Source organism: Indicator indicator, chromosome 3 (genome assembly GCF_027791375.1).
Source record: "Indicator indicator isolate 239-I01 chromosome 3, UM_Iind_1.1, whole genome shotgun sequence".
In the NCBI taxonomy this organism is placed as follows: Eukaryota; Metazoa; Chordata; class Aves; order Piciformes; family Indicatoridae; genus Indicator; species Indicator indicator.
Genome location: NC_072012.1, coordinates 22419870 through 22446540, shown reverse-complemented (window position 1 = coordinate 22446540; position 26671 = coordinate 22419870). Strand labels below are relative to the sequence as shown.

General features: G+C 38.5%; 1 protein-coding gene across 1 annotated transcript in view; it reads left to right on the top strand.

Moving 5' to 3' along the window:
- PHTF2 (putative homeodomain transcription factor 2) overlaps positions 1 to 24682 on the top strand; it is a 68115-nt gene extending 43433 nt beyond the window's left edge. Inside the window, exons 8-18 of the mRNA XM_054399778.1 lie at positions 1019 to 1220; positions 3340 to 3498; positions 6102 to 6320; positions 10824 to 10952; positions 12092 to 12364; positions 13342 to 13473; positions 15682 to 15768; positions 17233 to 17388; positions 20204 to 20299; positions 23694 to 23819; positions 24662 to 24682. Coding sequence (XP_054255753.1) covers positions 1019 to 1220; positions 3340 to 3498; positions 6102 to 6320; positions 10824 to 10952; positions 12092 to 12364; positions 13342 to 13473; positions 15682 to 15768; positions 17233 to 17388; positions 20204 to 20299; positions 23694 to 23819; positions 24662 to 24682 — 1600 coding nt within the window. The remainder of the gene's footprint in view (positions 1 to 1018; positions 1221 to 3339; positions 3499 to 6101; positions 6321 to 10823; positions 10953 to 12091; positions 12365 to 13341; positions 13474 to 15681; positions 15769 to 17232; positions 17389 to 20203; positions 20300 to 23693; positions 23820 to 24661) is intronic.
- Positions 24683 to 26671: the final 1989 nt, after the last annotated feature.

Here is a 26671-nt window from a genome sequence, read left to right as displayed (position 1 = left end):
GAAGTTCACACAAAGACTTAAAGTAGTCTTTATTGTTAAGGCAGCAAGCTGCTATTCCTTCATTGCCTGCACTTTCTAATTTGGAAGTGTAATCATCCAAATATGCTTTGAGAAAGCACTTTTCTAGCATTAGATATTCTTGCTGGTACATCTATTGCCTAGGTAAGGGCCTTGTCTAGAGAATGTTACAGAAAACTATTCATCAGTCTTCAGAATTATTCTGAAGCATAATTCATAAACTTCTTTTGTGATTTAAAAATTGGCTTAAGTGATTTGTATTGAAATATATTTTTGGAGTGTTACTGGATAATGCAGAAAAGGGTAAATTGCCTTAACAGGTCTGGTGAGGAGCAACTGAGGGACTGGGGTTGGTTAATCTGGAGAAGAGAAGGCTGAAGGGAGACCACATTGCTCTCTACAGCTCCCTGAAAGGAGGTTGTAGTGAGGTGGGGTTGGTCTCTTCTCCCCAGCAACAAGTGATTGGATGACAGGAAATGGCCTCAAGTTACACCAACGGAGGTTTAGGTTGGACATTAGAAGAAACTCCTTCATTGAAAAGGCTTTCAAACACTAGAACAGGCTGCCAAGGGAGGCTGGTTTGCAGCTTCAGTAACTGTCATGCTTGCTTTGAAGTAGTATCACTTAAATAAACTTATAGCACACATCTGTTTTTGTTAAGGTGGAGAAACTTCTCATTTACAGTTGAGGGTTGTGGCTCTTCTTTTGTCACAGTGATTGTGCAAAGTTTTAACTTTAAAGTATTGGTTTTCTTTCAGTAGTTAATGATAAAATTTTCTTTCAGACCCTCGACTTTATTTTGTAACAATTTTAGGAAAGGATACTGGGTATTATTTAGAAGATGAATCAGTTTCAAGTATTGCATCACATGTTGATGTTAATGGTTTGTGTTCATTTTGGTAGTAGAACTAAAATGGATTGAGATTTAGATGGGTTTAGACTGCGGGGGGGGAAACCCAAAGAATCATTCATTTGATACATATATTTGTTTCAAATATAGATCTAAGAAGGCAAAAAACTCAATAGATAAATCCACAGAGACTGATAATGGCTACGTGTCCCTTGATGGGAAAAAGACAGGTAAAAGCAGTGAAGAATGTGTGCAGAGCCCGGAGCATCGGTGTGAAGTGATGAAGCCAGAGGAGTCAGGGTGGAGCACAACAGCAGTGAGAGATGTCTTCAACAATCACAGTCATCACAAAGTAAGTCTGCTTGGTGGCTCTCAGAGCAGTTGTTAAATGATGTGTGAGCTGTATTTATATGGTGGGTTTGCTTCATTCTTACCTACTTTATTCTTAAAAATGTTTTAAAAATGAAATTAGGCTTACAGTCCTGGTGTCAAAAATTCTATTAAGTCTTATTTCATTTTAATGTTCCTTGCCTTCCCCTTTTCTTGTAGGAGAATCCTTACTAAACATTCTTTACCATTCCAATACCTGAAGGGATGCTACAGGAAGGCTGCAAAGGGACTTTTCATAAGGGTGTCTAGAGACACGACAAGGGAGAATGGTTTGAAGCTGAGGGAGAGTAGGGTTAGACTGGGTCTTAGGAAGAAGTTCTTCAGTACAAGGGTGGTGAGACTCTGGAACAGGCGGCACAGAGAGTGTTCAAGGTCAGACTGGATGAGGCCTTGAGCAGCCGAGTCTAGCTGAGGGAGGAATGGCAGGGTGGTTGGAGCAGATAATCTCTGAAGTCCCTTACAACCTGATTTTATGATTCAGTGTTTCAGTGCACAGGTTTCTGTGCTTTTATCTGTGTTTTTTTTCCACACCAGCTAAACATACTGTACTTTTTCCTGCCTCTTTGATACTCTGGGCACAGGCCTATCTCTGTGCTAAAACAGTAGAGATTTTGGATTGCTGACAATTTGTAATCCTGAGGTCATTCTGAGTATTTGCTTGTGAATCATCTTTTTTTTTTTTTTTTAAATTTCCCTCTTAGTGAAGTAGACAGGACTCTATATAGCAAGACTCTCTCTCACTAGTATTTACCCTCGGTGATCATCATAGCAAGGATTTTTCCATAATAAGAGCAAAGGGACAGGTTACTGCAAATCTTAAGTACGTGTTTTTATAAAGGAAAGGCATTCTGTGTGCTATTTCTTAGCAATAATATTTTATGGAGCCATATAGTTAAGTCATAATGAAGTTGATGGAAGTTCATCTCAGGGCAAAACCTTCACTCTTCTGCTCTGCAAGAGGTGATTTCTCATCAGTGACAGGAACTGAGATTCGATTATCTTCATCAATTTGAAGTGTTTTGCATTCTCGATGGAATTCAACAAATCAAGGATTTTTAAAGAAAAAGTTATTTGAAGAGTTTTAAGTTTATTTGATAGAATAACCCACATTAAAGAGAAGCTGGCAGTGGCTAAAATAGATTCCTCTCTTCTCTCTTTCTTGTCTCTTCCTCAAAGACAATAGATTTCAGTGTTACTGCAGAAGACAGTAGATAAGAGCCCAAACTGTTCTGCCTGTCCTTCTTTTTCTCTGCAACTTGGCTGATAAAAAAGTGAAATGACCTGACCTTGAAGCACTTCAGAAAGCAGTTCATCATGGAAGAATGATGTCTGTGTTGCAGAGGCAGGGAAAGGATTTGTTGTTTTCAGCTATTGTTTCTGTTATTTTTCTCATTTTAGCATTTCATTGACAGGAAGACTCCAAAGGAAACTTTCCTGTCTAGTGATCTCCTAATAAATGAGAATATACAAAATAGTTTGTGACAGCTGAATGATCTTTCGCTGCCCTTTTTTTTTTTCTTACTGTAAGGGCTACTTTAGTTTGAAATGAGGGAAATAGTGGAATAAATTAATGACCTCACTATTCTACATGCAATCTATAGCATGTTATTGTTAGAGGAAGAGTAGAAGTTAACTTTGTATGTGTCGATAATTCAATGTTGTAGTATTTGCTATCACTTTTTGTTTGTTCATTTCTTTGATTGTTTTGGGGGGTGATTTTTAATCTTCTGGATATATTGCCTCTAAGAATTCCTCAGAAGAAATTGCATTTGAATTTAGAATGTAGAATGGTCAAACAGTTGTGTATGGGAAGAGGTTAGGTTATGGTTGGACTCGATCATCTTAAGGTCCTTTCCAGCCAGGAAATCATCTCATCATCTGAGAAATGCTTACTTTGATAGTACAATTTGTCTTTTCGAATTGCTGCTGTGCCACTTCAGTTGGACAACTGGAAATGCATCAATATCTGATTTAAACTGAGCACAGATAATAATGCTGCAGGAAGGGATTTGATGACAGTTGATAAAGAACAAGACCTAGTAAATATAAGTGTATGTCTTACACTGTATTTCTTGCACTAGGATATTCACAGGACTGCAACAAATTTATCAGATGAAGTTTCTAGTGAGGATGGGCCTGAAACTGGATATTCCATACGGCGTGGCGTAGAACGCACATCTAGTGACTGCACCCTTCGAAACAGGAAATCTCACCATTATAAGAAACACTATCCTCTGGAGGTATGTTCTTTGCCATCACTGCTTCTCTGGAAACTGTTAAATCCTCTTAGTTTTCTTTAAATAGATGCATTTTCCTAGATATTTTTCATTCTATCTTAGATTTTAGCAGTCTGCTGTTTAGAAGTCTAGACAACAGGGGACAGGGATGATTTTTTTTTTTTTTGTAACAACAGCATTTTGAAATTGAGAAGTTATTTAGTTTGTTTGAGCTTCATTTTAGCTTTCAATTTGTTTTAAAGAGCCTAAAATATATTTTATAGATCTCCCATCAGATTATGGTGAACTCTATTGCTGTCTTGCCACACCAGTTACCACTGGAAAACTGATTTTTTTTTTTATAGAAACAGCAGTAACTGACAATATGCAAATTGTCATCATGTTATTGCGGCTGATTCACTCCATTTAGTGTTTGGATTCACCACCCTTCCTGTGGAGAAATCTGACTCTGCCTCTGAATTCTCATTTTCTCATATTTATAGAAACAGACATTTCTAATGTTGTCATGAAATCTCAACAAAATTGTTAATACATAAAAATAAGGACATTTTAAGAAACTTAATGATGTCATAGCTTAGAAAAGTGGGAATTAATAGATTCCATATTAGCAGACTCCTTAATCTTAAGGACTCCTACATGAGAAGAGAAAGGGATTACATTGGAAGATAAAGGGATATATTTTTGAGAGTTTTATTTATTTAGAAGAAATTATGCTCTTTTTTGCTAGCAGTGTAGAACTTAATAGATATATGGAAGATTGTTTTTAAAGGGTGTATTGCCTTTTTTCCCACTAAAACTATGAGAAAAAGAGTGCAAAGAGTCATTTCAGCTCTGACAAAAGTCTTTCCTCATGGGTTTAACAGGCAGAGCCTCATGAACAAGCTTTCTATTTGATATAAGATGTATCTCCTTACAAGGGTTCATGTATTGCTTTCTCTGATGACAATTGCCAAGTCTTAAGTTGATGCTTTGCATAAGAACATTAGCTGACATTCTGTTCTTTCATCTATGTGTCTCAGACTTCCGTTAAGAGTCTCCAGGAAGCTATTGAGTTGAGTGTTTAATGCCTTATGTATGTTTGGACTGGGATGACTTGACTGGTGAATAGTCAGAGCTGTTAATTTCATATCACAGAAGATATGATAGTGATATCACTATCTGTCTTGCAGAAAAGGGATTCTGCTTACTGTAGAAAGTAGTCTAAAGCTCTGCTTTCTTGTTCTGAAGAGATTTCAGTGACACAAACTTAGTATTTTTCTATATCTTATTAGCTTAGAGGGGAGAAGTCTCCAGGGAGACCTCAGAGCTGCCTTCCAATACCTGAAAGGATCCTACAGGAAGGCTTCAGAGGAATTTTTCTTAAGGATGTCTGGAGACAGGACAAGGGAGAATGGTTTGAAGCTGAGGAAGAGTAGGGTTAGACTGGATCTTAGGAAGAAGTTCCTCGATACGAGGGTGGTGAGACGCTGAAATAGGTTATACAGGGAGGTTGTGGATGCTCCTCCCTGGGAGTGTTCAAGGCCAGGCTGGATGAGGCTTTGTGCAGTAGAGTCTAGTTGAGTGGCAACCCTGCCCATGGCAGGGAGGTTGAAAGATATCTGTAAGGTCCTTTCCAACCTGAGCCATTCTATGATATAGGTAAAATCTGAACCTTTGAAATGCTTTCTCAAGTACAGTTTGTTTAAAAACATTAAAATTCTGTATATGTCTATGCAGACTACACATACACCTAGTATTAGCTATCTAGTGCCCTGCTTGTTTTCCCACTCTACCTCAGATGCATAACTGTCTTCGAACAAACTCCCTCTGTCTTAGAGAAGGTCTGTTAGTAGTAGCAGTGGAGGGATATGATTTGTAGGAGACTGAGAGTTAATTCCTCTTTTATTACAGGGTTGTAGGTTGAGAAATGTACTTCTGAAACACGTCAAGCATTCTTCTAGAACTAGTTATATGGTCTCCACTAAAAATATCTGTCCCTTCTTCCTTCAGGGCCTTGTTCTTTCTAGAGAAAGAATTCCTTACTGTAGAGATAGTAAGTGGCTGAAATACTTGAGGACAAGCAATGAGAAAATCAAAATGTCAAATTCATTGGAAATAGTTTGTGAATGATGCTTTTCTCACACTCAGTCACATCTGTATTGCAATTTCAGTCTGTTGTATATGGCTTTAAGCTCCACTTGTGTCCTTCACACCTTTGCATTTTCACTGCAAGAAGGAAGCTGTAAAATATTTTAAAAGAGGCTTAATTTATAGTTTATAAAATCAAAAGTTTGAGATGTAGTTGGAGTCTGTGGCTTGATAATTGCTGTTAAAGATTGTATGAATGTGTTCAAAAAATCTATAAAATAGTTATTTCCTTTTAACAATAAAGAATCAAATCCTATTAACTATGTGACCGTCTCCCAAAAAACAGGGGCCTTGGACTGTTACTTTTTTGTAGAGTGTCTAGAAAGATGTGTGCTCTTGGACACTCCTTTAATAAACATGTCATTCCTTCTGATGATAACTGATAGCAGCAAAAACTGACTTTGGACTTCAAAAATGTTGGGTCAGGAAACAATGCAGAATGGAAAAGCTGCAGTAATTCCAACACATTTTGGTTTCAGGATACACCTAAATCAGGTACTAGCTGCAGTTCTCGGTGTTCAAGCTCCAGACAAGATTCTGAGAGTGCAAGACCCGAATCGGAAACTGAAGATGTGCTGTGGGAGTACCTCTTACACTGTGCAGAGTACCACTCTTCCTGCAGCAGTGAGACAGATGTAGAAAGCCCTCAAGTGAATCCATGTGTGAAGAAAGAATTGAGAGATGACCCGTTTCACCAGGTTTGGTATCTGCTAAGTTTGATTTTGTTATAGTACACATGTTCATTATTGGCTTTATCATATGTCAGAAGGCCTGGGAGAAAGCTCCATATCAAATAAAAGTAACAAAGTGTTTTGATTTCTGCTACTCACTTATTTGTCAAATAAAGAGGTTATAACAATAAAATAGTTGAGTATTTTAATCTTCTAGTTCAGGCCAAGTAGCAATTAATTTCAGTTTCCTCTGGGATAGATGTTTCAGGGGTTTGGGCTTTGTTCATTTGGTGTTGCTGGTGGATGTTTTTGTTTGGTTGTTTTTTAGTCTAGTGGAATTACTCTTATGAGCACAATATCGGACATCTTTCTTCTTTTTCTGGAAAAAAGGATGTCGAGGGGAGACCTCATTACTCTCTACAACTCCCTGAAAGGAGGTTGTTATAGTGAAATGGGGATTAATCTCTTATTCCAAGTAGCAAGTGATAGGACAAGAGGAAATGAATTCAAGCAGTGCCAGGACAGGTTTACGTTGGATATTAGGGAAAATTTCTTCACTGAAGGGGTTGTAAAGCATTGGAAACAGGCTGTCCAGGGAAGTGGTGGAGTTACCATCCCTGGAGAGATTTAAAAGAGGTGTAGAAGCATAGACTTGTTAGGGACCTCAAGGATCATCTAGTTCCAACCCCCCTGCCATGGGCAGGGACACCTCACACTAGATCAGGCTGCTCAGAGCCCCATCCAGCCTTGACTTAAAAACCTCTAGGGATGAGGCTTCTACCACCACCCTGGGCAACCTGTTCCATGTCTCACCACCCTCATGGTGAAGAACTTCTTCCTAACATCCAATCTGAATCTACACATTTCTATTTTTTGCTTCATTCCCCCTAGTCCTATCACTACCTGACACCCTAAAAAGTCCTTCATCAGACCTCCTTAAGATAATGGAAGGCCACAATAAGGTCTCCTCAGAGCCTCCTCTTCTTCAGTCTGAATAGTCCCAGCTCTCTCAGTCTGTTTCCATAGGAAAGGAGCTCCAGCCCTCTGATCATCCTCATGGCCCTTCTCTCGACAAGTTCCAGCACATCCATTTCTTTCTTGTAATAGGGGTTCCAGAACTGGATGCAGTACTCCAGGTGGGGTCTCACCAGAGCAGAGTAGAGGGGGAGAATCACCTCCTTTGACTTGCTGGCTATGCTTCTCTTGATGCAGCCCAGAATGTTATTGGCTTTCTGGGCTGCAAGTACACACTGGTGGCTTATGTTGAGCTTCTCATCCACCAGCACCCACAAGACCATTTCTTCAGGGCTGCTTTCAAGCCAGTCACTGCCCAGATTATATCGGTGCCTGGGATTGCCCTGACCCAGATGCAGGACCCTGCACTTGTTGACCCTCATGAGCTTGGCTAGCACCCATCTCTCTGGTCTGTCAAGGTCCCTCTGGACGCCATCCCTTCCCTCCAGTGTGTCAGCCACACCACACAGCTTGGTGTCATTGGTGAACTTGCTGAGGGTGCACTCAATGCCACTCTCCATGTCACCGACAAAGATGTTGAACAAGACTGGTCCCAGTACTGATCCCTGAGGGACTCCGCTTGTCACTGGCCTCCACTTGGACATGGACCCATTGACAGCAACCCTTTGCGTGCAGCTGTCAAGCCAATTCTTTATCCATCAAGTGGTCCATCCATGAAACCCATACTTCACCATTTTGGAGACCAGGATGTGGTGTGGGACAGTGTCGAAGGCTTTGCTCAGGTCCAGGTAAATGATGTCAGTTGTTCAGCCTTCATCTAATAATGTTGTGACCTTGTCATAGAAGGCCACCAGGTTTGTCAGGCAGGATTTGCCCTTGGTGAAGCCATGCTGATTGTACCCAATCACCTCTTCATTGTTATTCCTCCTCAGCAGTGCCTCCAGGAGGATCTGCTCCATGATCATACCAGGCACAGAGGTGAGACTGATTGGCCTATAATTCCCTGGGTCGTCCTTCTTTCCCTTTTTGAAAATGGGAGTTATGTTTCCCCTTTTCCAGTCAGTGGGGACTTCCCCAGACTGCCACAACTTTTGAAATATAATAGAGCGTGGTTTAGTGACCTCATCTGCCAGTTCTCTTAGCACCCCTGGGTGTATCTCATCAGGTCCCATGGACTTGAGTACTTTCAGGTTCTTCAGGTGATCACGAACCTGATCTTCACTCACAATGGGCAGTTCCTTCTTCCAGCCCTTGCCATAATCTTCCATTATTCTTGGAGTGTGACTGGAGCCCTTGCCAGTGAAGACTGAGATATAGAAGTCATTGAGAACCTCAGCCTTTTCCATGTCACTTGTCCCCAGTTCACCTGTTTCCTTTCTGAGGGGGCCCACACCTTCCCTAGTCTTCCTTTTACTGTTAACATACCTATAGAGGTTTTGACTGTTCCCCTTGTTCTCCCTGGCTAGATTTAATTCTAAGTGAGCTTTAGCTTTTCTAACCAGGTCTCTTGCTGCTCAGGCAGCTTCCTTACATGCCCCCCATCCTAGCTGTGCTTTCTTCCACTCCTTGTAGAGTTTCTTTTTGTGTGACAGTGTGTCCAGGAACTCCTTGCTCATCCAGGCACATATCCTAGCATTATTCCTCTTTGTCAGTATACTTTACTCCTGAACACAGAGAAGGTGGTGCTTAGGGACATGGTTTAGTGATAACTTAGTTGTGCTGGACTCAGAGTTGGACTTGATGATCTGAAAGCTCTCTTCCAACCAAAACGATTGTATGATTTAATTACATAATAAAATTATATAATTTTAGCTAAATATGTTTAAATTCTATTTAGATATATTTTTATCTTAAAGCAAATACATTATAATATTTCCTTTCTATAGTACTATTTTGTACCAGTGTACAGTCATCTCTGCAAATGTTACTGCTGGTTGGGCAACACAGCAGTTCCAATCTGCCTTGGGTTAATGTTGGACAGAATCCATTTTTGACAATTAACAATCAAGTGTTAGTCTAATTTTGATAACGGTCATTCAGATGTCACAATGCCACTTATATTTGTAGTACAAATCTTCCCTTTCAATTGCATGTGAATTGTCTTGCTAATTTGAACTATAAAAGTAAGGAGATGGAGAGAATGTGAAACACTTTTGGGTAGACATGTCATGTGTTGGTAGGGCATCACCAGTGCAAAGGAATGCCATGCAAGAGATGGTGTTAATGATAGCAAAGGAAAAGAATTTCAAAGGACAGGGTTTTCACTCATAACCGGAATCTAAAATTATGTATTTGTGATTTTAAACCCCTACCCACCCCACAAGACACCAAAAAAACCCCAACAGCAAAAAGCTAAAGAGACAGCAGTTTAGATTCATGCAGTCTTTGCTTTGTTGGATTTTTTTTAGTTGATTTTGCTTACATTCCACCTAAACACTAAACTGGAAGCTTTAAAGCAGGCAGTGTAATTGCAGTCACTGCAGATTGTGAACGTCTGAGTTTCAGGTCGTGGTGTTGATACTCCCTCTAGAGGGAGACCTAGGAAGCACGTGCTTAAAAAAGTCTCCCAACTAATGCTTGTGTTGATTTCATACTATTAATCAACATTTTCCATGAAACAATAAAAGCAGGTAATTGAGTACTTAGCAGAATACAGAGACTTCAGATAAATACTGCTAAAGCAATCAATAAAATGAAAAGCTTTACTTTTAATCAATGATAAATTAAAAAAAATAGTATCACTCCACTACCCCTGCTGCTCCCAACACTGCCACTTCCACTAGTTGGATGCACATAGTGCTAGGTGACCACACAGACCATTTTTAATCACCTGAATGAGAGAGGAGTGAGACAGAGCTGAGGGAAGTCAAAAAGTGGCTGCAGCAAGAACTAATTTCCAGATCTTCAGTTCTTGCTTGGCTCTGTTTAGAGTAAAGGTGCCTCAGCCAGAAGTGCATTCAGTAGATTAGACTGGGATTGCTTGGCTTCTGGAGCAGCATGTGTTGATTGGACCTTCTACCCACTTCTTCTGGGTGTTGCCAGATGCAGTTAGCATAGGAGGGCTTTTATCCATAACAAGGATTGTGAAGTACACAAATATCATTAAAAGCAAATAGAAAAATGGTTTGCCTGTAATTCAACCTGAGAAGAGCACTTTTCAGAATGTAAGGGGTAAAAATAATCATCAGAATACAGAAATATTTCATTCAACATGTGACAAAATTAAAAATGGCTTATAAGGAGACCTTTGTTTTCATACTTCTCTTTGATATGTTGAAGAAAAATGAAGCCAATTAATCCTCCACCACAGTAACTCAACACTATTAGAAAATGAAATAAGAGGAAGGAAAGAACTGACAGGAGTTTTGGGGGAAACAAGTGGATGATTTTGAGGAATGTCATTAGCACATAGTAGCATGTAATAGAAGCAGATGCTGTCTAACAATACTTGTGTCAGTCTAAAGCATTGGGTTTTTTGGTCCACATGTTGCTAACAAAGACATAGGCATGACAGTAGATTTTTCTCTGATGGAATATATTTCTTGTCTTCCCCAGAGTCATTTGCCTTGGATCCACAGCTTGAATCCAGGACTAGAAAAAATCAGTGCAATTGTATGGGAGGGTAATGACTGCAAGAAAGCAGACATGTCTGTGCTTGAAATCAGTGGTATGATCATGAACAGAGTGAGTATTCTTTTCACTTTATGCAAATATTTTATTTAGGAGTCTAAAAACTACCAAAAATAAGCTTGGTTTATGTTGAGGGTCTTTCGATTTTTAGTGTTTTGGGGGGGGTTCTTTTTTTCTTTTAAGTATCTGTTACTGACATTCCTGTTCCATGGCAGAGAACACTCTGATTTACTTGTTACTAACAGAGAAATGAGCTACCAAAACTTAAGCATTGGGACAATAAAAGGTGTTTGCATTGTTAGGTGCTTGCCAACATAGACAACCTCTGTTTTAATGTTCCAAAGTGATACATGCTGTGGATATTCTCATTTATCTCCTTGATTCTGATGAATAACTAATATGTTGGGTTAGGAATATGTAGGTCTGGAGTATTTGGATGCTAAAGTTAGGACTGGAAAAGGAAGGTTTTTTTCTTCAGGATATAAACTTCGAAGAGGATGAGTGGGACGTCTCACTAGTCTTTCCTTCTTTTTCCTAGTACTTTTGTGGAAGCAGAAAAGCATTGAATTGGCCTTGTACTTTTTTTTTTAATATAGTCAGGCATGTTGTAGAGTTGAACAGAAGATCTTGGCATAACTTAAGGAAATGATGTCTAATTCTGACAAGTGGATACTTATCATCTCAAACTTGTTCAAAAGCAATTGTATTCACAAACTTAGCTCACATCTCTCTGTACCTGTCTCAGAGATGAGATAGTTTGGGTTGTAATCCACAGCAGAAGTAAATTTAACAAAGCCACAGCCAGCACAGAACTCCAGTCCTGTCTTCACGGTGCATCCTTGGATTCCTTTAAAAAACATACAGCCCAAAAGTGAAACATGGATAGGGAGCAATGTGCAGGCTGTAAGCAGCACAGTCTGATCGGCACACTTTGCTAATTCAGGGCTGAATGAATTGTTAATGTAAGAATATGCACCGAAGTCTTTTAACTGCAATGTTATGTTGTTGGCTTTTTAATTGATTTGTCATATTTGGTTCCTGTGCATTGTGTTCTTTGAGGACTTCCTTTTTCTTAATAATAAAGCTATCAGATTATAAAGTGCTCTTTGTAATTGTAAGACACTAACATTAATAATTCATTTATTGACTCAATGCCAAAATCAAAACTATCCCTTGTTTTCTTTTGGTTTTAGGTGAACAGCTACATACCAGGAATTGGTTATCAGATTTTTGGAAATGTCATCTCCTTAATCTTGGGTTTAATGCCATTTGTCTTTCGACTTTCCCAAGCTAAAGATTTGGAACAACTGGCTGCACATTCTGCCACTGAACTCTGTATGACTGCATTTGGGTCAAACGGAGACATTCTGGTTCTCTCCATGGTTATTATCAGTTTTGTGGTCCGTGTGTCTCTGGTGTGGATTTTCTTTTTTCTGCTCTGTGTGGCAGAGAGGACTTATAAACAGGTAGGAACAGCAAACTAAGAGGTTTAATTCTCCTGGATTACTGTTTGTGGTTTGTTTACTTTGTGGATATTCTAGACGTGCTTTATTCAGCATGCCATGATTCATAGGTCACTGCTGACAAATACTCTAGTGGGCTTACAGTTTAGGAGTTGACTCAGCTGCAATGGACTGAAGTCTCTGTACAGTCCCTGTAGCTAACTTTTTTCCTGGAGAGAATTTCTGAGGGAAAACATCATAACCTTTTATTGCATATTGCTGGCTTAATGCATTAACCTAGCTCTTAGTCATGTCCCAGTTTGTCTCAGTTTTCCCTGAGGAGAAGCAGTTTCTTTGAAAGAAGTCTATACATATCCAGTTTGTTCTACCACTGTTTCATTCAAAACCTTTAGTTTAATTCAAAACTTGCTGGTGGAACAGTCCCAAGTCTGGGGATTCAGAGAACTGCTATCTGAATACACATATTAATTTAGTACTTGTTATTCCAGTTTACAGTTAAAGACTTTCAATACCCCTCACTAGCTAGGGTACTTACAGGCATGCAAAAGAAGATAATTCTATTTCCTTTTCTCAAATTATAGACAACGTATGTGATTTAATACAGTAGAATAGAGGTAATCTGCATGTAAGAATCATTTCTTTTGGATGGAAATTCTGTGATGCAGCCACTCTCCAATGCAAACGATCAACAGGTTCAATTTTCTCCCAGATTGTAAGAGCATAGCAGATCCATTGGCTGAAACCTGAAGAAAGGAACTGAAAGTGTATCTAGATTTTGTTTATCATTAAAATATGAAGACTTTTAGAGCTCTAATGTGCCTCCTCTTTTTAGTAACATGTTCCTTATTTCTGCACTATATTAATTTGCACTGGTACGTTTTACATTACTTTGACATATTAAACCTTTTCTCCATTTTCTTTTTAGTGCCCTCGAACACCAATTAACAGTTAAAGTAAATGGTTTTTCTTCTTCTCTGCAGAGGCTACTTTTTGCCAAACTTTTTGGTCATCTAACATCTGCCAGAAGGGCAAGAAAATCAGAGGTTCCTCATTTCCGTTTGAAGAAAGTACAGAATATAAAAATGTGGCTTTCTCTCAGGTCTTATCTGAAGGTAAAATAACGTGATTTTTTGCTACTACTTTAATACAATATATCTCATGTGTTGCTACTGCTTTAATATGATATATCTCATATGTTGATCATGGAAGGTTAGTAGGCTGCCTTTTTCCTACTGTGTACTTACCTCTCTTGGTGCACATGCCCTGTTTGCTTCATTTTGGTGACTCTGGGCAAGCAGTGTCTGTAGGTAGCCAAATAGTGAGAAAGTAAAGGTGTAGTTTTCACCTTGGAAGTGTGTTCAGAGCTGGAGTCTTGTTTTACTAATGCTAGCAAACGTCTCTCAGGTGAATAGGTAAAAACAGCTATTTGTAACATAGTAGAGACAACACTTTATTATGAGGCCCATCAGTTAGTGTCAGTAACACAGAAGGAATTTATGAAGCAAGATAGCTTTATGTGAATGTTTATGCTGTGAGTCCAGATGTGCCAAATGAAGCTGGAAATTACACTGAAAGACATTCTGATCCCTCTATTATATTCAGTTCATATCTGAGTAATCTCCTTATCTCTCTTACGACCTTTCCAAGTCAAAGAACTTTGATGATCCTTTACAAAAGGAACCATATTATCTAACTAGGGTTGGTTTTCTTTGGTTTGGTTTGGGAGGGAAGTAAGAGGAAGTATTTGGGTTCGGTTTTCTGTTTGTTTTTCATTTTTCTCTTTGCATTGGGTAATTCAGCTCACATGACGCTAGGTTTTTCCCTATGTGGTTTCTTGTGGAACCCATTTTTTGGTGAGAGTCTCTCAACAACTGACAGTCACAGAATCCTAGAATGGTTTGGGTTGGAAGGGACCTCCAAAGGTCATCTAGTCCAAACCCCCTGCAGTCAGCAGGGACATCCTCCACTAGATCAAGTTGCCCAGAGCCTTGTCCAGTCTGACCTTGAATATTTCCAGGGATGGGACCTCAACTATCTCGCTGGGCAACCTGTTCCAGAGTTGCTTCACCCTCATGGTTTAGAACCTTGTTCCTAATATCCAATCCAAATCTGCTCTTTTCTAATTTCAAACCATTGCCCCTTGTCCTGTCACTGCAGGCCTTTGGAAACAGTCCCTCTGCAGCCTTCTTGTAGGTCCCCTGGTACTGGAAGGTCTGCCTGGAGCCTTCTCTTCTCCAGGCTGAACAACCCCAGCTCCCTCAGCCTGTCTTCATAGCAGAGGTGCTCCAGCCCCCTGATGATTTTTGTGGCCCTCCTTTGAACCCGTTCCATCAATTTTAATGGCAGTAATCCCCTTATCTACACCTATGCTTCTTTCCAACAGCAATTAAGAAAGGCTAGATGAAGTCTGTTGTCAAGAGTTTTTAGAAGTGGGTAAAGGATCATGAAAACATAAAGAAAATATGGTGTGGAGACTGGGAAATGTGGAAGGTATAAAGTATAAGCAGGCAATATTTTTAATGTACAACGCAATATTAAATCTGAAGGATGCATCATTTTAAGAGGAATTGAGGCAATTCATTTCCACCTCTTTTGTTATGGAAGTATATGGTTGTAAAAAAGAGCTGTCCTTTAAACTCTGCATTTATGACACTTGTATCTTGCCTTGTAGTGTTGCTGGGTGAGAGGGAAAGAGGCTAGCATGACTTGTCCAAGAGGCTGTAGTTTTGATGCTTTAAAGACTGTGTATGAAAGCAGTGCTTTAGAATGGTCTGGGCTGGAAGGGGCCCTAAAGATCATTTAGTTCCAGCCCTTTTTCCCTGGGCAGAGACACCTTCCACTGGACAGGTTTTTCAAAGCCCCGTCCAACCTCACTTTGAACAATTCCAGGAAGAGGGCCTGCTTTTCTCACCACCACGTCTCTATATTCCATCTTTTTTTGTGCTACTAGAAGCATCTGTATAATTATGTGGCTAAGAAAAAAGGCAATCAAACCTTGATCAGAGGCAGGTGCATAGGGAACTGAATCATAACCAGTCAAGAACAGTAATTTTCAACTCCATTTGTCACAACATGAAGGAGCTGACTGAAAAGTGGTAAATATTTTCTTTTCTTGTAGTTATCTCTAAGTGCTTATGACTGAATTAATCTCACATGCCTTTAGGGGTATTTAAATGTGATAGGATCTCATATGGTGGTTGGAACAGATTGCCAGATTGCAAGCCATGATAATAGGTTCCAGGTGTGAGTCTATCTGGGTATGCTAAATATCAACACTGCTGGGGTAGGTTTTCACTCTTATGCATATCTTTTATTTTCAGCGTCGAGGCCCTCAACGCTCAGTTGATGTAATAGTTTCATCTGCCTTCCTACTGACTATCTCAGTTGTGTTCATCTGTTGTGCACAGGTGAGGAAATCTTGCTTGTATAGAAATAGCCATGATCTCAAATACTTTAAAGATAACTTCGAGTGCCTTTTGCATGGTGTTTCCTATTTAAGACCACAGCAAAAAAATCAGTAACAGCTGTTACAGTTTTTCAGGTGATTATGATCCATATTTTGTTCTTGGTTTTATCTACTTCAGAGCATTATTCTGCAAAAGCTAAGGAAACTATTGATAGCGTAAGTCATAACACAGAATCATAGAATGGTTTGGGTTGGAACGGACCTCCAAAGGTCATCTAGTCCAAACCCCTGCAGTCAGCAGGGTCATCCTCCACTAGATCAGGTTGCCCAGAGTCTTGTCCAGTCTGACCTTGAATATTTCCAGGGATGGGACCTCAACTACCTCGCTGAGCAACCTGTTCCAGAGTTCCTTCACCCTCATGGTTTAGAACTTGTTCCTAACACCCAGTCTAAATCTGCTCTAATTTTAAACCATTGCCCCTCGTCCTGTCACTGCAGGCCTTTGGAAACAGTCCCTCTGCAGCCTTCTTGTAAGTCCCCTTCAGGTACTGGAAGGCCAATATTAGGTCTCCTTGGAGCCTTCTCTTCTCCAGGCTGAACACCACCAGCTCCCTCAGCCTGTCCTTGTAGCAGAGGTGCTCCAGCCCTCTGATCATTTTTGTGACCCTCCTAGATCTGCTCCACCAGGTCCATGTCCTTCTTGTGTTGAGGGCTCCAGAGCTGGACACAGTACTCCAGGTGAGGTCTCACCACAGCGAATTGACGAATCACCTCTCTCCATCTGCAGGCCACATTCTTTTATTATTATTATTATTAACATAGTATTGTTAGGTTTTAAATCTGTGTCTTCTTTGGAACACAGGTTTTCTTCCTAACATTTTGTATCCAAACACACTTTTGCAGACAATTAAGAGTGTCCTTGGTTGAGTTGTGTCAGAAATGAGATTGTTGGCTGTATTGGCCTGCCCTCTAGTGGGTTATCTTTTGCTGAGCAAATCTATGTTTAAAGATTTTTTTTTTTTTTTTAATTGCTGAACACTTTTCCTTGAGCTTCTGTTTCAGAATACAGGGAAGCTTCTAAAGGGCTTCTGGTTTTACTTCAATTCCACCTTTTTCCTTGGTTAATGCTCTTGTTTTTTCCTTGGTAGCTAGCTGTAAATGTTTTAGTAAGAATAGAGTTAGCATTAAGTCTGCTTAGATTCAAATTTGGTGGTGTATTTAGGTTTTTAGCCCATGTAGTGTGTCTTCCAGGTTAAACACAAGTTCAGAATTGTCTTAGAGTGTGTATTTTTTTTTTCCTATCAGAGCATATCAGACCTTGTGTCTTTGGCGCAGTGTTGATTTTAAGATATGATTTTTAAAAATAATTTATGCATAAACCAAATTCATATACTTATTGCTGTGACATTTTTTAGTTAGGATGGTATGTACTTATTACTTTGATTTATGTATTTTCTCTTTTCAGCTGCTTCACATGCATGAGATCTTCCTTGATTGTCACTACAATTGGGAACTCATAATTTGGTGCATTTCACTAACTCTTTTTCTTTTAAGATTTGTTACTCTTGGATCCGAAACTAGTAAAAAGTACAGCAATACCTCAATATTACTTACTGAGCAGGTGAGAATTTGTATAGACCTACATTTTCTATCTAAACATATCTATAACTGTATTCCAGGCATGCATTTTAGATGTATTAAAGTAGTCTAGATGAGAGAGTTAATTATGGTGTATTGAGACCAGTACTCTACAACCTGAAAAGTGTTTCAGTTTCTGTGAGTACTGTATGACATTGTTTTAAAGCCGTATGGAACACTGAGATAGCCTTACCCAAATTTCTCTTTAGATTAGCAGGTGTACATCATTTAACATAATTGAAGATCTTACAGAACACAAACATTAAAAAGTAGCTTTTAAGCAGGAAGAAGAAACCTGAACTCTTGAAGCACTGAATGGGAGAGTAAAAGGTTTGAAAGCAAATTTCCCCTTCACAAAGCGGGTCACTGTTTCCAGTCCAATAATTTTGACTGCTAGGTTGCCTGGATTACATGCAGTCTGCTCTAGATTCCTTGGAAACTTTTTCTTTCAGTCATCTGTCAAGCTTGGCTTGGGATCTATGTACTTTTCTTCTTAGGAATGTTCTAGTCGGTGTTTGTACTGCAGACTTCTCTCTCTGCTCCTACTGGCACTGCTGATAGTTTTCTGAGCTAGTCAAGTTCAGATAGTGTTAGGTGAGAAGCAGCTTCTTTCTGCTCAGTGGTTTCACACTTGTGCAAACACAGCACTCAGGACAAGGTACGTAAACGGTTCAAAAAAATCCTCACAGGTTTCCTACAGGAAATGTGTTCAGGTTGGAGAATAAAATCTTCCAAACTGAATCTCCCAAAGTCAGGATATAAAGCTTATGACAAATGGTGTAAATGACTGCTTACATCTTCTGCTTAATGAGAATTCTTTGTCCTTTGTAAAGATGAGAAAAGAAAGACTGAATGCTGTGTTTTCCCCACTGTGAAACGTGTCAGAGTTCCTGAGGCCAGAGAGCTTTGCATTGTTCTGTTGATCCTCAGAGTATGAATAACCTAATGTCCCAGTGACGTTTATGTCTTCTGTTTCTAGATTTAAAAGGCAGGGAAATGTTTGGGATAAGGATTGGAAAAAAAACGCAGAGAGCAAGGTGTAAGAAAGAAAGGGGCACAGAGAATGTTGTGCCTTTGTTTTGTTTTCACATGTTTCTATGCTACCTTCTTTGCAACAGTCAGTATTGGAACATTTTAAACATCATGGACACTGGAAACATGGAGGGCTTCTTTCAGAACCTTAAAAACACCCACAAAATTCAGAAAGTGCTATGGCCTCAGACACTTAGCTTTATGTTGAACCCATCTTATCCTGTTAAAAATAATTTCCTTCGTAAATGCCTGAGAGCTGTATGAAATGAAAACCAAAAGAGTTCACAGTTTTTCCGCAGAAAATAAAAAGGATATACGTTACCCTAGGTGGAACTCATTTCACATACCTGCCTGGGATACCACAGCGTGTTTACATTGTTCTTGAGACAAACTTGGAAAGTCTGTCATTGTGGCCTTTCCTGACAGGTCAAGCCAAGCAACTTACTGATGCTTACTTGATCTAAAACACTACATCTGAAGCGGTGCTCTTTAAAATCACAAACCAGTACATATTAAGAGATTTGAACCTCCCTAGGGTTTATTAGCTCCCATTTTTTTCAGAACTGCTAAACAGATACTTTTAGTTTTAGTTTGTTCTTGTTCTTACACTTGAATCAGTAGTTTTATATCTAAAGACCGTTATTTCTTTGCCTCTAAAATCATAATTTACTTCAAAACAAATTGATTGTTCAAGAGCTTAAAATGTCTTGCAATATATTAGGCTTAGATTTTGACTTTCAAGTTGGGTAAAAAATTTCAAGTGACTTTTTATTTTTAGGGAGTTCTGATAGTAGTCAGTTACTTTTAGTTGTCTGTGGCCCTTATTTCAAAAACCAACTTCTAACAAGGTGGTTAAATACATCACACCATCATATAGGATCATTTCCTTTCTGCAAGAGTCTTTGTGATGTGAAAGACTACTTCAGCATATTGCTACATTGTTCATTTTTTTATTTGCTCTTCTTCATCTTCATGGTTTTTCAAGGTATGTTTCCTTTTTGTTTTGCAATTAAAAGGAAAAGCTAACCTTTGCCTTTTCTAGGATATCAAAGGTAGGTCATTTGAGAATGAAAATTGATGTCTCAAAATTGCTAGAAGGCCAAAAAGCTCGTTTGTACTCTTAAGTAAACTTCCTCAGAAACAGTGACCTAAACCAGCCTGGATTTTAGAAGTTGTAAAATCATCAATGGACTGTTCTTCTACAGCAATGAAGAGCTGGATATTTGTTCAAATATCTCAAAGGAGTGGAAATACTGATTTTTCTGCACTCAAGGAGCTCCCAAAATACTTAACTATACCAAACTCTTTTTAAAAAAATTACACTTCAGCAGAAGTATGTTTTAGAATTTCAATCCATTCAGTAGCTTTTGGGGATCTTAACCTTTTTAAGGTCTGCAAACTAGTACAAAATCATTCTGGAAATTAATTAAAAGATCTCAGGGAGTAACTGAAGGAGGCAAAAGAAATTATGTAAAGCTGACATGTGTGGGGTTCTTTTCTTGCCTAATTTGAAGATTAGGCTAAATTGTCATGTTGTTGCTATAACAGTGTCAAATGTATTTTTCATACGGTAAAACTTTGTATTTCCGTGTGTTTACGCAGCTACTATTTGTTCTCTAATATTAAAAAAGAAGCAAAAACTGCTTGGTGGCAGAAATGTCATTTTATCATATGGCTGCTGAGTAATCATTTCATTCTTTAATATTTCCAAATTAATTCCTTTAAATTCTGAATAAGTGGTGATATTTGTGCTTTATTTAACTTAGATAAACTTGTACTTGAAAATGGAGAAAAAGCCTAATAAGAAGGAGGAACTGACACTAGTGAATAACGTTTTAAAACTCGCTACTAAGTTATTGAAGGTAAGGAATAAAATAGCATTACTATACTACATATAACTAAGAAGCAGAATTGATTGCCTGTTGTTGTCTTTGCTTACTGTCACAGAAGAATCCTTTTGCAAGACAAACTGTTTCATAGATCTGTTTATGAGTGAGCAAAGATAAGGATTTAATTTAATGTAGTTCCAATATTTATGTGCCCTTGGCCTATTTAGGTTGGTTAGTTGGTTGTTTTCTTTTCATTAAATTTTACTGATTAGTAGAAAAGTTTCTTGCTTGGGCAATATTATGCAGTATTTGCTCGCTATTTGGTGGGTAGAAGAGGTTTCTTCACTGTGAGAGAACACTTATTTTACTTCCCAGTTCTAGAATTTTTCAGAAGAAAAATAATCTTAACTTTCAATCATCTGGACCTTGAGCATGGACATGCTCAGGGCTTTTAAAAACTTTTTATGATTAACACCACAGTGGTGGAGGTCCTCAGGAAGACACATTTGATCCAAATTGCCTCTGCTGAATTCTTCTGTTTTCCCAAACTCTGTCGTCTCTTGGGAAGCAAGCTGTTTCCTTCTTTCATTTGTCTGGGAGCTTAAGTCTTGTTCTATAGATGTTTTATTGTCCTTCAGACTAAACAGTACCCTGATCCAAAGTTAGCTTAAGCATTACATGAATGCCAAATAAGGAGATAAATGTAACACTTGAAAAACTTCTTTTATTTTAGATTTGGATTTTATGAACAAATAAAATCAATTAGATCTAATATTCCTTAGGTGTTTTTATACTGAAATTTACAGCATATAATTTATAATGGACTAAAGGTGGCCTTCAAAGAGGAAGCCAGTCTTAACACTAAAAAAAACCAAACCCAAATTCGTTGCTTGCCATTCCACCTCTCATGACTTGGTGTTTCAGTGTTTAATCCCTGCTGCTATTGTATGAGCTATTTTTAAATGTGTCTAGCTTCAACTTGTAGTATTGGGATCTTGTTACACATTCTGCTGTAATGATAAAGTGTTTTTAAGAGATGCTGCTGATTTCTTGTTTTGGGGGTTCAGAAGTAAGGTAACAACAGTACTTTTGCCTTCTCCTTCAAGGAGTCACCTTTATTTAGTCCAAGATAGAGTCGTCATGTAGAACAGTTCCCCAGGAATGACTGACAAATGTAAACGTATTTTCCCCGCTTCAGACAAGTTTCCTTTAGTCCACACACCGTTCCCACTGTGTTCAAATGTAGCATAACTGACATCAATTCCATGTCCAGAGATCTGCATCAGCAGAGGGAATGGCTGGGTTATCATACAGCAACACCCAAACACAGCATTCAGTGCCTCTGTACCTTTCCTCTTCAGTTGGGAAGATTCAAGCCTATTAAGAGACAAACTCTGGGGGTTTCCATGTAGTAGTGCTTTAAGACCTTGCTGCTTCATTCCACCACCCATTGAATTCTGCTCACTTGTCTCATTAATTCCTGTGTCCCAAGGAGCAGTTCTTAAAACAAAGGTTAAACTCTTTTAAATCGATTCATCTAGTAGCTGATGTGATAGAGTATTTTTCCTAGTCAACAGGATTCTCCCCACCAGCACACATTTAACAGTGTGTGCAGTCCTCTTATCTTAAAAGAGGTGTGCAGCACTTTACTTGAGAGGATGGGGTCAGCAAAGGACTCCAAGCTGACAAAGCAACAGCTTGAGAGTTATGGTAGAGTGATCTGGAGAGCCTGGCAAAGTCAGTTACTGACTGTATCTCTTGGTGTAAGAACAGGGGACAGCAAAGCCTTTAGGACTTGGTTTGGGAATAAAAGAAAGGAAATTTCCCACTATGCACCAGGTAGCAGACTTGTGCAAGTCTTGGTCACAGGACACTGTAGATGCAGAAGGGTTATCTGGATTCTACTGAACAGGTAGACTGGACAAAGTGCAAGAGATTCAGGGTATCTCCTGAGCTGTTTGTGTGCTGTGAGAAGGTAGGTGGTGTGAGAAGTTGCTGCTGTTGGGGGCAGGATGCTGATCAACCCTTGATCACTTCACACTTTTTTGTGCTTTTCTCAGTGTTTAACAAACAAACAAAAATCAAGCAAACAACAACAAAAACCCCGACAAACAAAAAAACCCAAACCACACAAACAAGAAAACCTAACCAACAAAAAATCTCTTTCCAGAAATATATCAACTGTATCCAACACAGGGCTCTGTTTTTGTGGCACAAATCTCATACTTCATTCCTGTGAGAATGTGCCCGAAAGGGAGATGGGCTTTCCAAGAGACCTAGCAGGAGCTTGAAACAAATTTGTGGTCATTAGTGATCAGTGGTATCATGGCCAGGATCTACATGGAGTTGTTTGTTTAGCATTTAAAATTTGGATTTGCATGGTTTTGCTCCTTAAACTTACTGAAGACTACATTATGTTCTTACTTCCAAAATTGGCAAGATTGATCTAAAATGTAAAAACTTCTTCCTCTAAGAATTTATCTGCTGCTGTTCTCAGAATCATGTCTTCTGTATCTTTCGTGTTTCCAGCAGAATTTTATATCACATTATATCTAACTGAAAATATTGTTTGTTTTTATTTCACCTCTTCTGAGCTGTGAAATTAATTTTTATTAAAAAGAGCTTAAAAGATCTTGTTCAAGGCTCAGAATGTAATGCAAGAGAGGAATGAAGATGAATTTAAAGCTAAAAAATGTAAATGACCCAAGCAGTGAAAGTTGTTATGCCTTATATAATCCACTCTTATATTTTAAAACTCTTTTTTTTTCTTCTTCCTTTATTTGACATATTTCTAGGCCAAAAAAAGTTTGAGTGTCTTTATTCACACACTAATAATTAAAAATTGGCAAAGAAGCCTCTTTGTTCAAGTTTTATTGCAGATTAATTTTGACTATTTTACTGATCCCTCCAATTAAAAAAAAATGACAATTAACTGGTTATTAGTTTGGGGGGGGTTAATTAATTTTATTTTACTTTTCTGGGTATATTCTTCAGTAATTATTATCCAAATTAATGGCAAAGGAGGAGGATCACATTAGGAAAGATATTTCTGTTAAGTTCTCATGGTAGTGAGGTAGCCGTTTGTCACTGGAAAATCTTTCCTGTTTTCTGTGGTTCATTATCTGTCAGCTCTTTTCTGGAAAATTATAATGAATTCTAAAATTACAGCACCTTGGTACCACGAAAACTCTATTTTCCATGAGCAAATTATTAGTTGCTCTACATGGATAGCCTCTGATTTTTTGGAGGTGTTATTCAGCCAACAGTCAGTTAACATGACGGATATTTTCTTGCATGTTGTCTTTTATATACAGAAGGGGAATGCTTCAATGCCATGTGAAGCCTTCCTAAGCTATGTAATATTGTGACCAAACTCTCCAGTGTGTATATTTGGCTTTTTAACAGTGTCATTGTTTTGCATTACTAGGAACTGGACAGTCCCTTTAGGTTGTATGGGCTTACAATGAATCCACTGCTTTATAACATCACCCAGGTTGTCATCCTGTCAGCTGTTTCTGGTGTCATCAGTGACTTGCTCGGATTTAATCTAAAGGTAACTACTTGATAAACAAGTTTTTCACCATGGTGTTCGGAATGTTATGATAGATGGATCATGTGTTGTAGCCTTATAAATTCTTCCCTGTGTTGACTAGATTTGTTGTCTGAAAATGGTTATGACGTGTAAGCTGGATCAGAAGAATAGTGATGTATTTCACAGAACGGCTTAGGTTGGAAGGGACCTTTAGAGACCATCTACTCCAACCTCTCTGCCATGGACAGGGGTGCCTGTCATCTAGACTTGGCTGCTCAAGGCCTCATCCAACCTGGCCCTGAACACCCACAGGAAGGAGGCATCCACAACCTCCCTGGGTTTTGTCAGAGCTGGCCTTTAAACGCATATTTGAGGCTTTCTAGCTTTGTTTAGGACACATAATTACCAAGAATTTTTAGACATAAATACAGAGATGTTTGTACACATAAATACAAGACCTTAACTTTTCCTCACTGCTGACCTTGCAGCAATTTTAAGGAATGCAGAAAGATGCAGGCAGTCCTTGTCTTGCACTGCAGTAAAGTATTGCAGTCAGTACAGTATTACTGTGTCCAGTCTCACACAGTGACCTTTCGTTGTGACTGTTAGGTTCTACTCTTTGACCTACAAACTCTTCAGACTATTTCAAGATTCAGGTAGTTTACACCAGCTTGTATCACAAAGCCTTTAATTGGCTGTTGAGTTTGGGTTTTTCTTATTAGAAGTAAACAAATGTAAAATTTGTTTTGCATCCCTTAGAATATGCAGCAAATGCAATCAGAAGCAAAATGCAGTATTGCTGTTGTAGTAAACACAAAACTGAGATGAGAAATAATGTTGATTTACTGCTCTAACTTTTCCAGCTCTGGAAGATCAAATCTTGATGATACATAAAGAAGATGAGATAACACAGTGTTACAGAAGAGCTCATTGATTGACAAAACTGCCTCAAAGCAGCCACTTCAGATGCTACAACCTCTTCAAGGATGTTGTTTGGAAAATTGAAGTGTTTACATCTGACTGTCTTGTGCAATCTTTGTATTTATTTCATCTTATCACAGTTTTATGTTCACTCGAGTTGACATTCAGATTTTATTTTCAAATGTATTTGTTTTGTCTTGGAAAGGGTCATATGAGGAAAAGGTCAAAAACTGTGTGACTGAGAACTTGGAATCCTGGAAATGGATCACACTACCTGACTATATCTGTTGTTAAAGCTGAAGCCAATGCTGAACATTTTTAGTTAGGGTAAGGCTGTATGGAAGCGTGGTAAAATGAGTTAGAATATTTCTTTTATGAGGACAACACACCATCAGCAGATGTTTGGTTGCAGTAGAAAAGCAAGGTATAGACATGAAGTTCTGACAATAGAGTATGACAGGTAAGCAAAAATAGTTTGTGTTATTGTTATAGGCAAGTGGAAATTCTGAACCTGAGTAATTCCCAGGATCTAAACTGACAGAGGCTGCAGTTTAAATCCTCTGGGATATTAATAAAGTATTGTATAACAAGTCAACAAGTGCTCTTTGCTAACACTTTCCTTAGAGCAATAACTGCACATGGTTACCATGCTGTATGATATTTTGATAAATGAGATAATGTATTTATTTGAAATGCTGGGCTGTCGAGCGCGGCTCTGACTCTGCATGCTCGATATCTGCACTTTTTGTTACTTTTAAGGAGAAACTTTATATATATATATATATATACACTTATAAATGTATATTAATTGGAATATATTATGGTGAACTGTGGAGCAGTATATATTATATGTTGAAGTTGAATATTTAAGCAAGCAAAAGATTTACTGTTGAAAGGAATACTATGAATGACTGAGCATAAGGTAGAGGGATGCTCTCCTCTTGTACACTATAGTATATGCCATTCATACCACATTGAAGTTTAAGAACAGTTAACCACAGAAAACAAGTTCCTCTGGTGAGCAGCAGAGTTCATGAAGCTTGGTGCTGGGCAGATTTGTGTCTTCAGATAACCTCCTTTCCTCCCATTCCCCAGTGCTTTTCCACTGGGTTTTCCCAACCATGGGTTTCCCATCTCTCAAAAGATGTTCACCCTTGTAGTGTTAAATTACTTAGAACAAAGTATCTACAAATTACTTAGAACTTTGTATCTACAAATTATTTTGGGAGGATTAATACCACCAGGCACAAGTATTCATACATTTTGTGTTTATAAAATAGTGGCTTCCTATTGAAGAATGAAAATAATTAGGTGACATGAGTCTGGACGTTGCACTATGTTTGCTAATCTTCAAAATCTTGAAAGATTTGAAATAATCTATCTTAAACTTCTGTGGTATAAAATATTTTTATATATAAAGCAACACAAACAAGCATTTTGTATTTTATTTGCCTCTGTACTAATGTTTAATAATGACCAAAGTGCATTCTGGTTTTTGAAAGAATGTATTACTGGAGCTTTAAGAACACACTCTCTTTGGTTTCTCATGTGAAAACTTCATCTGCATCTGATCTGTTTCTTCTTTCTCTGTTGTTTGATGTTGGGGTTGTTTTTAAAAATTAAGTACATTTTATACACAGGGTTTTTTTTTCTGAATTATGGTACAGACCTGCACAGAACTTTAATTTTGCACAAAATATATTTTAAGGAAAAAAAAGTACATCACGAGTTGTATGGGTGATAAAAGATGAGGCTATTGTTTTTTACAGCCTATTACAAAACCATTCTTGACTCTAGAATGGAGTTACTTTTAGAAATGTAAAATGGTCAATGTAGGGCTTTCATTACCTTAAAAAGGAAGAGAGGGAAAACAATGTGGTTTTGGTTGAAGGTGAAATTAGTTTAACCATGTATACCTCAGCAACTAGCACTGTGCTGGATTGTTGCACTAA